Source organism: Impatiens glandulifera, chromosome 2 (assembly GCF_907164915.1).
Source record: "Impatiens glandulifera chromosome 2, dImpGla2.1, whole genome shotgun sequence".
NCBI classification, from domain to species: Eukaryota; Viridiplantae; Streptophyta; class Magnoliopsida; order Ericales; family Balsaminaceae; genus Impatiens; species Impatiens glandulifera.
This window is the reverse complement of record NC_061863.1, coordinates 47,269,137-47,280,381: the sequence shown is the minus strand read 5'-3', so window position 1 is coordinate 47,280,381 and position 11,245 is coordinate 47,269,137. Positions and strand designations below refer to the sequence as shown.

General features: G+C 28.2%; 1 protein-coding gene across 3 annotated transcripts; it reads left to right on the top strand.

Moving 5' to 3' along the window:
• The first annotated feature begins 7,409 nt into the window (after window positions 1-7,409).
• On the top strand, window positions 7,410-11,160 carry LOC124925534 (transcription factor bHLH68-like). 3 transcript variants are annotated; one of them, XM_047465570.1, is made up of 9 exons: window positions 7,410-7,946; window positions 8,245-8,662; window positions 8,838-8,930; window positions 9,122-9,187; window positions 9,302-9,367; window positions 9,510-9,566; window positions 10,324-10,368; window positions 10,528-10,578; window positions 10,695-11,160. In XM_047465570.1, the coding sequence occupies exons 1-9, from the start codon at window positions 7,624-7,626 to the stop codon at window positions 10,833-10,835; spliced, it is 1,260 nt and encodes a 419-aa protein (XP_047321526.1). In that variant the 5' UTR covers window positions 7,410-7,623; the 3' UTR covers window positions 10,836-11,160. The 3 variants fall into 3 exon arrangements, with proteins under 3 accessions (XP_047321526.1, XP_047321525.1, XP_047321527.1); XM_047465569.1 differs by having other exon boundaries at window positions 10,689-11,160; XM_047465571.1 differs by lacking the exon at window positions 10,528-10,578 and having other exon boundaries at window positions 10,689-11,160.
• The last annotated feature ends 85 nt before the right edge of the window (window positions 11,161-11,245 follow it).

Genomic DNA, 11,245 nt, shown 5'->3' with positions numbered 1-11,245 from the left:
TTATATTATACTTTTTAATTATATGTCATAAAGTTAATTCATCAGTAATAAATATTATTTTTTTTAGTTAATTAACCTAGTATATATTGATGTTATATTAATACATGTATTATTTTCTTACGAATTTACTTATGAGAATTTAAATTAGAATAAATACATTTTTAATAAAAATATTTGATAAATGAACTTAATTTACTCGAAAAAATAAAAGACAAAAGATAAACAAGTTTAATTTATGTTATTTGATTTTTTAAATTATCTTGATTATAATTAATTAGTGTATTATTTATTTAAAATTAAATTTTACAATAATGTTTAATTAAAATAATTAATTTTAATATTATCGAGAGTTGAAGATAACTTAAAGTAAAACGTCGCTAAATATATAAACTAGTTGCTAATGAGTAAAAACGTTACTAATTATTTAAATCAGCTACCATATACAAATAACATGGCAATATAAAGACATAAAATGCACCACTATACTGCGACGGTTAAACATCATTTGCTGGCCCATGAAACTTTTTACCGGTTCATTTATTTTGTCGCTTAAATTCTTGATATCATTTTTTTTCGATATTTTCATAACTTTCGTCGTCTTAATTCTGGATGGCTCTCATAAGTTGTCGATTGGGAATGGTCGATACCTATGTTAGGACTCAGCTTTGTTGAAATTATGGTAAAAAAAATATAATATTACTCCATAATTTATTTTAAAAAAATTAGTTTAATTCACTATTTGTTTTTTTATTTCATAAAACATGGAACAAAATATATATTTATCTATTCATTTTATCTATAGTTTTTCTGTTATATTTTTTTAAGTCCCACACAAATTTAAATTTGTCTTATTTTGGTTATTATTTTCTAAAATATTATACCACTAAACTATAATCTACTAAATATTATGGTTTGTAATTAAATTATATTTGCATCCATCTTTATTTGATTGGGATGGGTTATTTACAAATTTTAGATAACCAATTACCTTTTTTTTTATAAATAATTTATCAATTCAAATATCTTTTACTTTAAAAAATAAAACTTGTTAATATCTTTTAATAATTTATAGATAATAACCCTATTATAATATATTTATTAAATATTATCACAATATTATAATATAAATATTATTATATTAGTTTTCTTATAAATTTAATGTAACGAGTATGTTTTAAGAAAATGCAAACATTTGTATTTTCATAAAGCCCACTTAAAAATCGCTTAAAAAATTAAAATATATTTTTGTTAATATTTTAATATTAAACTTATAGTCATTATTCTAATAAAGAGGTTTACTAATCAACTAATCTAAATACATTTTATTACTTTTTTATTAATCTATTATATTATATATATCTCAATTTAAAAAAAAAAGAAATAAAAGTTGCACCTCAATAAATATTCAACTTTCGAGGTCGATCAGGAATGGATCGAGTCCAAAAAAAATTCATATATTACCAACCCAAATTTTTCATAATCAATACCAAACACGATTACTTATAATTTAATAAAAAATTAATTTACGGTAAAAATGGGATATCACCTTCTAATTTTTTTTAAAATTTAAATATAATTCAATGTTTGTTTATATAATTATTAAAACAAATTGTAAATTTATATTTGTTTACTCTTTTCAACCAAAATTTTCTTATTATATTTTATGTCCACCATAAATGTTTTAAAAACCCATTATCCATCCCAACTCTAAATTCTGGGTTCGTTCCTGAGATCGATCATGTATATACACGATTATTTAAATCTTTTTCATAATAGTATTAATTGTATATATGAATTTTATTATGAGTTCTTAGAAAATACTAAAAGTTTTTAAAATAACACGGGAGCACATATAATTAACAATGATATTCCATAATCATGATTCATGTGTGCGTGCATTGAAAGCAACAAAGAATTACTTCTCCAGTGTTATATTCACGGATCATTATTTTTTTTATTTTTTTTTTTCAAAAAAGACCAACAAGAAATACAAAACCAATCCCGTACGGAATCACATGTCCCTCCAAGGACAAAGACAATGCTTTGTTTGATTTGGATTCTTTAATCAAGAAAAATATTCTCTTAATTTTTATTTTTTTTAATTTAGTTATAAAATGTTTCACTTTAAGTTTAATTAATTAACATTATAAAAACAAATAGTTTAAAGTCACTAGCTAGTTATTTATTAATTTCCAATATTAACTATTAATATTTTAATAATTACATTTCAATATCCAAATGATCTATTTCTCTGAAAAATCTCAATTGTTGATCCTCTAATTAATAATGCCAAAACAATCAACATCTCAGCAACTAGCTAGCCAACCAGGGACAAAGCTTTTTCTTTGTTTCACTTATTTCAATATCAATTTAATGTTGAAAGTTAGAAGAATAAATTCCTTATTAAATTGACCCCAAACATATTCTTTCTTCTTCTCTCATAATTGGATTCTCTTGTTTTTGTTATGTTTTTATTAGGACACGGAAAATTGAGCAAGAGAAATGATCGGTTCATTTCTATATAATGATATTGTCAATTCAAGTAATTAAAAGGCCTAAATAAAATTGTGTATATACAATGATAATCATTCAAAAATAAAATATTGAACCCTTGAATTTCTAGTTTTGTGTGTAATCCGTAAAAGGAGAACCCGAAAGATTCAATCCAATGATCCGACCCGGGAGACAATTGTCCGGGTAGTAGAATTTTATTATTTGTGTCTCGTAGTTAATTAATTTTGTGTATAAAGAAATGACCTGAGAATATGGAAGTCTATTGCGACTTTTCCTTGGCTGCTGCAATTAGTTAGATTGAAACTGGGATAGTGGATTATTTCACTCCGAACAAACACCTAATTCAAACTTCACTCAATATAAGAAAACCAAAAAAATGTTTGATAATCTAAGTGTTTTAGAAAAAGAATGTTTAGAGCAGGTGTAAAAGGAAAGACTACAAGTGTGAAAAGACATTTTGTTCATGGTCTCGTGACTTTTTTAGCATTTCAGTTTATATTTTATTTTTCATCAATCAAATTTGCATTGATAATTTAGTATTATGGTTTGTACGGTGCTCTATTTAGTCGGATCGGATTTGTTATTTTGAATATTTTTTCATCCGAATAATATTATAAATCTTTGGTGGGTCATCTGCTGCTCATACCATTCAATGGTAACCATTTTTCGAGTTCGTGTTCGTCTCCTTTTTTTACAACAAAAATGATGATGTTGCTGAATTTGAAGATCTTTTTTATTTTATTATAATGATTTTAAAATTTATCTTTAATCTGGAGACCCTTTTACAAGTATATTATAATGATTTTACGAGTTTCTTTATTTTGATCATATTTGTAAATAGTCAATTATCATTTGACCGAATTTTTTCTAATGTTATTATTTATCATCGTTCCTCAACAAAGATTAATTTTACCTTGGTTCAGAATTGTGGATAAACATTTCTGACACCACTTATTTGGTTTGTTTGATTTCTCTTAATTATCATTCATTCATTGGTAGTGAATTCAAATGAGTTTGATTTTGGAGTTTTTTAAACATTATTTAGTTCATTTTTTAGACATTATTTTATATTATTTACAAATTAATGTTCTATAGGTAAGGTTTAATAATAATTAATTTCTTATAAAAAAAAGTAAAATAAAGAATATATTAAAATTTTGTATTTATTATACATAGTAGAATATAATATATATAGAAGAAATACAAATATTTTTTTGGTCAAAACAAAGTTCCATTGATGCTTGATGCTTTGCACCTTATTTCCAAACGGGGGCCTAGTGTAGTTGATCATAGAAGAAAGAAAAGGAACATATAACAATTAATTAAGTATGGTATCATAAAACCCAGCTTTTGTTTTATGAAAAGTATTTTGTAGACCTAAATAGCTAGCTTATTGGGATCACAAAAGAGAGAATAATAATGGATAAATTTAAAATAGAGTAAGCATGCATTAATTTAGTGAGGAATCCAATGACAATTAATGGTGAGAAGGCATGAACATCAACATGGAGAAGATGAAACAAAAAAAACACACATTTTAATAAATATACACAACACAAACATGAGCAACATATAAGAGCATCTCCAACGCATGACCTGTGCCCGCATCGGACAGCGTGGGAAAGGGCAGGTCATTGGTTTTTTTCATTTTTTGCATTGTAGATAAAAGGAAAAAGAGGGCAGTGCCCTCTATGCCGGTCATGCCCTCTTCTGACTTTTTCATGATTAGATAATATAATATATTATATAATATAGGAATATTAGTTATATATTTAATTATAATATTTTTTTCTACTGTTTTTAAGTAACATTATAATAACATTAAATAAATATATATTTTAAAGTTTACTATAAAATAGGAATATTAATTATATATTAAATTATAATAATATTATAATATATTTATATAAAAATATTAATTATATATTCTCAAATTTTCCTATAATATAGTAATATTAGTTATATATTCATAAATTTATTCTTATATTTTTAATATTATAATATATTTTAAATTATAAAAATATTTTATATTTTAAATTAATAAATATATATTTTAAATAAATCAATTATTTTTTTTATTAATTATATTAACACGTTTTAAAATTTAAATTTTTAAATTTTCCTATAATATAGGAATATTAGTTATAATAGTATAAATTAGTTATTTATTTAAAACACCTTTAAATTATTTAGATAAGAGGGCGGGCAGAAGCATTGGAGTGTTTTGCCCAAGTTCAATATGTGCCCGCTTTATGCTGAGGTGGAACATTAATTTGACAAAATAAGAGGGCAGAGGTCATTTGCGCTGCTGATGCTCTAAGTAACGGACCCCAAGTTTCAAAAATGTCTGTCTCATTTGACAATATCTCATTCATTCTCTCCTTTTAATTTTACCCTAATCAAGGCATGGCATGGCATGGCATGCATTTGAGAACATGTGATATGACTCATGACTTAATTTCTTGATGAATAAAACGGATTTTGGGGAAGAACATCTAATGTGGGACCTTTAATAGTACTAATAAGGGAGAATTAATCAATTGATTATTAATCGATTACCTATCTTGATTGGCCATTTATATAATAATTATTAGAAAATAAATGAATGGAGAATATTTGTATGGGAAAGAAGACAAAGAGGAAAATGCTAATTTATTTTATTGGCATGAGATGAGAGGGAGAATAAAACAGGGGTTTAGGATGGCAAAAGACAGTAGAACCCCGACAAAGATTTAACTGTACGGACCAGAAATCTCCATTAACTCTTTAATTCCTACTCCCAACAAAAATTAAAATTGGGTTTTCTCTTTGCTAGTTCCGAGGGAATGTGTATTGTGGAAGACACTCATTCGAATAATCCGGTTGCTTCAAATATAATCATCTTTATTCTCAAGGACTTCTTTGATCATTGCATGGTTTAATTAATTCAATAAAAAATTATCGAATAAGAAGCCCATCACTAACAAACGACTTGCTCAGCTTGACTTCGACTCAATTAAGTATTTATTAGCTCGATTCGAATACGAACTCGAGTGGATTTATAAAATTGAGCTCGAGTTTGACCCAACTATTAACTATAAGCTCGGCTCGACTAGAAAAAATTGAATAAAATTAAATTTTCAAAATGTGAAGAAAAAATATTTATTTTAATTTTAATTTTTAATATTAAAATAAATAAGAAAATATATTATTTATTACGAGCCTCGAATAAGTTTATAAATTTTATAAGCTCGAGCTCGACTCGAAATTGGTTAAAGTCAAACTCAAATCGAGCTTTGACCGAGCGACTCACAAGCATCTATAAGGCAATTTGAGTACTCATTTACAACCCTATTACTAATATCCAATTCTTTGTTATTTTTTTTAACTGGTCGGGCATGAGAAGACATGAATTTATAAGCTCTACCTTCACTCTGTTGTCATTAAGGTGTTAAGCTCATTTCATTAATGACAAACTTTCCTTATTGGTCTCTTTTATGCATACGAGTGTGAGTTAGCAAATTTGTAAACAAAAAAAAAAACTGCTTCAAATAGTGTTTGAGAACCTTAATTTGGGACTTTATTTTCCATTTTAGCCTTAATTTTATATTTTGATTTCTTTATATTATTCTTGATTAACTTTTTGGCAGGACTATAACGACTTTGTATTGCAATGATTTTGTTTACCCATTGGTTAATAATGACCTTAATTTGCTCTTTTAATGGATCAAGAGAGGGCTGGTATTGGTTTATTTGAAAATTGTAATATAATCCTTTTTTACAATTATCAATCATTTAAACAAGAGTAAAAATATGAATTGTTTTAAAGAATAATACCATTTCCAAATTATCATACTTTGAAGGGATAAAAAAACTTTATTTATATAAAATTTAAATATTAATACCCACAAAAATATTTTAATACAAATAATCTTGATAGTTTTCATCTAATAATGTTTTGATTTCAAAATAAGTGTCTTTGAAAAAGCATTGTAACAAGGACTCTAATGAGAATTGGGTTGTTTGATTTTTACCAAACCACTTTGTATTCACATCTTACTTTTTTTAAACTATATTCCATCACTCAAATACTCAGCTAAAATAATAATTAAATTAAACCAATTAAACATCTAAGTAACCTGTATATATATATATTTTTTTTATTGAAAATTAACAATAAAAGTTTGTACTAATTTTTTTTTTTTAAATAGAGATACCATTTCAATATAATGTATTCTAAGTGAGAATCAAATTTGTGATATTTAATATTTTAGGAATCATTATTTTTTTTTTAAAAATAAATAAATGGGACAACAGATTAATTAAATATGTAACCCGGAAACACATTTAACCATTTAACTAAGCGCAGAACTTGTCACATGACGAGTTCGAACCCAAAACCTTAAGGTAAGAATATTCACATTGCCGCTAGGCTAGATGAGGGGATAAAAATATGACACCGCAAACACTTTTAACCATTTAATTATGCGCAGAACTTGTCACCTGACGGGCTCGAACCTAGGACCTTAGGATGATAATATTTACGTTGTCGCTAGGCCAGAAGAGGGATAAAAATAGAACAATGGATTAAACATGTAGCCCGCAAACACATATAATCATTTAATCGCAAAATTTATCACATCACGAACTCAAACCCAAGACATTAGGATGAGAATATCCACTATTATCACTTAACTACCTTAAACTTTTTTTTCAAATAATAATAATTTTGTTAAATTTTCTTTCTGTTTAAAAAGAAAATTGCTACGCCAACTTTTCCCGGCCACTTTGAAATAAAGTAAAAGCAAGAGAAAAGTGGGAGACTAGAAAATAAAAACAAATTAAAAAAATTTAAAGACAAAGGAAAAAGGAAAGCTAATAAAGAAAGGAGCCAGCTAGTGAACAAAGACAAAAGCCCCATCATCTCTTTCAATAGAGAGAGAGAGAGAAAAGGAAGATTAATATCTTCTCTTACTTATTGCAAATTTAGTGATCAGATCAGAAAGAAGTCCAAAGTTTTCCACAAAGGGCATCTAGATAGAGAGGGAAAAGTAATCCAAAGAGAAATACAACACATGAAATAAGGATTAATTTTGAATTTGGGTTTTTTATTCACTGAAAAAAAAAAAGATGAATCGTGGAGTCTTGCAGAGTCCACCGGCGGCGGTGCAGCAGACTATGGTCTCCGGCGGAAACCCTAGCTATTGGTGGAACAATACCAATAATATGATCATGACTCGACCTAACCCACCTTCCAATACTACTACTACTACTTCCCTTCTTCCTCAGCTGCCTTCTTCAAGCTTTTTCCCAGCTCACTTCTTGCACGCGCCGCCACCGCCGCCGTCGACAACCGTTTCTTCTTCCTCTTCTTCTTCTACTTCAACTTGGCATGGAGAATACAACTTCAACCAGGAGCTTCAATCTGCAGAGTCATGGAGCCAACTTCTCATGTATATATATGCTTATCTCTCTCTCTCTCTAGATCTCTCTAATTCATTCATTTGTAGCTTATCCAACTAATTAAATAAATGGGTAATTTTTTAAGATTCAAAAGTTTACAGCCTTATGTTCTCATGAGGATCTATAGACACATATCAAAAAGATTAATTAAGAAGCAAGCAATATGTATACTTGAAAACAAATCATTTTGACTAGTATTATTTGTAGCTTCATGACCTTAACCTAATTCATGTACTTACATGAATATAAATATACACATGATTGAGAATCAGTGATGATGAACTGTAGGGATGGGATTATGGGAGAACATGAAGAAGATAAATGTGAGTCTGAATTAGGCAAGAAACTTGAGAATTGGGAAAAACATCATCACCATGTGTTGAACCAAGCTGAAGATCATAATCATCATCATCATCATCTTCCTTTGGTCAAGGAAATAAAGCAAGAGAAGCTAGGAAATTATAATAACTCAGTGTATGGGCATGGAGCTGGAGCTGGAAGTGTGGTTCATCATCATCATGATCATGATCAGTTTCAGCAGCCAGCCGCTGCTAATAATAATTGGTCGATGCAGATGATGTCTCCAAAGTCTAATTGTGTTAGCAACTCCTTGATCAGCAATATTAACAATAACATGTTGAATTTCTCTACCAACAAATTAGCCATCGACTTTCCCAAACATCCTCCGCCAGATCGCTCTTCAGAGGTACATATCGTGATGCTAACTTCTTACATTAAAAACTAATACTTGATTATATTATTGTTATTATTATTATTATTATTAATTGTTGAAATTCCTAACAAGTTAGAGACAACATTAAAAATGTGTTATATTAAAAAATTGATGTTATTTTTTTTTTATATGTATTTTTGTGAATTAGTGTAACAGCAGTACAACAGGCACAGGCACGGGTGGGGCAGTTAAAAAAGCTAGGGTTCAGCCTTGTACAACTCAGGGCCAGGCCACGTTCAAGGTAATTCAATAAATCTATTAAGTAATCCAAAACATTCCTTCTTTATTTCACATGTATATTTGGACTAGAATGAATTGTCTTTCTTGATTGTCCATTTCTAACATCTTTCATTATATTTTATTCTCTATGTCTGATATAACTAGACTTGAGCCCTAAAATTTATGATGATCTTTATAAATAAATAAAAACAGGTGAGGAAGGAGAAGTTAGGTGATAGAATAACAACTCTTCACCAGATAGTCTCCCCATTTGGGAAGGTAAAAAATGTATTTCTGTTCATATTATGGTTAGGGTTTTGATGAAATGAAAAGGGATGGAGGGAAGAAGAAGAAGAAGAAGCATGGCTAACTTTGTATTACTTCTTTCTGCAGACTGACACAGCTTCTGTCCTGTTAGAAGCTATTGGTTATATTAGATTCCTTCAGAGTCAAGTTGAGGTGACCATTCTTTCTTTCTTTTTTTCTTTTATAATTAAATAAATAAAATATGGAAAAAAACATATTTATTGTTGCAGTTATTGAAGTGCTAGATATTTTTGTCGTGTTCCTTAATATTCCTTTTCCCCCTTGAGAATTGTAGGCCCTAAGCTTGCCTTACTTGGGCGGTGGAGCAGGAAACATCAGCCACCAACAGCCTGTAAGATGCTATATTCCTATAATTACCAACATTTTCTTATGCACAAAAACTAATTAACTTAATTCATGTATATATATATAAATTCAAATCAAGAAAAACCCATTCAAGATTTACTTTTTCTGAAAAAGACCCATTCAAGATTTACTTTTTCTGATAAAGACCCATTCAAGATTTTTTTTAGAATATGTTTCTATGAATTTTGATAGGAATTTAGTTCTGAAATATTAAACTTTGAATGAATGGATAAGAGGTACCGGAATAAATAGTAGACTTAATTTGTGGTTCTAGTTTTAACAAGCATCTTTAAAATAATATATATATATATATATATATATTTTATTTGATGAAAAAGTAATTAGGTTATTTGGGTTTTGATTGAATTATTTTTTTTTGTATTTAAAATTGATAAAATTAAAGTAAATATATTTTAATATTTAGAATTGAGCTATATATCATGTGGGTTCTCTTTTCTTTTTCTTTTTTTCTAAAATGCATAGAAAGAGTAATGGATTTTACAATTATATTCATAGTACGTATCTATAGGAGGGATTTAATTTAAGGTGAAATTAACTTCTTTTATTAAGAAGATGAAAAGTCATCCCATAGAACCTCATAAAGGTCAATTTTTACATTATCTTTTTCAGTAATTAAGTATACCAATGCTTTATTAATTGGTCAGATTTGTAGTTTATAATAGTATTCAAGTTTATTCCTTGTGTATTTAAAATAATTATTCTTATTTTTTTAAAAATTTTAGGTCCAAGGGGAAAGAAACTGTCTGTTTCCTGATGATCCTGGTCAGGTATATATGATCCATATTTAACTCCTTTGGGAAGAACAATTAAATTAAATTATTAGCAGTTGCAGCTTTACAATATTTGTTTAAAGTTTGATATATTGAAATGAATTAATTAAGAGGGTAATGCAATAAAGTAATTGTATTTCTTGCACGTACTTACAGCTGCTAAATGACCACTGCATAAAGAGAAAAGGAACATCTGATCATCATCAGGTAAACTTTGACTTCATTTTATAATGAAACACTTTAATTTGGTGTGTTTCCATGATCAATCCAACCCTCATGGTATGTTTTTTGTTTTTAATAATTGACTTCTTCTTCAGCTGCAGGATTGTCATGATGAAGAGCAAAAGAAAGATCTGAGGAGCAGGGGTCTGTGTCTGGTTCCAATATCATGCACAATGCAAGTCGAGACCAGCATTAATGGTGCGGACTATTGGACCCCAGCCATCGGGGGAGGTTTCAGATAGAGAAACCTCTAGCTAACTAGATGTTCGACTGTACGTTTTTTTTTCCTATTTGGGTGTCGCGGCAATATTGTATGTAGCTAGCTAGATATAGATTGGTTTCGTCAAGAAAAATATATAATATCATGAGCAGTCACTCTGCTGGGAAAAAGAAAAAAAAATTAGTTGTTTTCTTTTGTTAAGGCTGACTGCTCTTGATACTATATGCATGGTTCTTGGTGGGAACAATTGTGTGTTGTAATATTATTTATGTTGTTGTATGTGCTTTGGGGCTGATGAAAGGCCATAAAACTTTCCTAATTTACCTTTGTCTTAATCATGTTATTTCTACTTTGATTAGAGTTATTCTTATGCTCGATAAATATGAGCGAACTGAAAATACTAAATGTCTCAAGTTTGAATTGAAACATGTT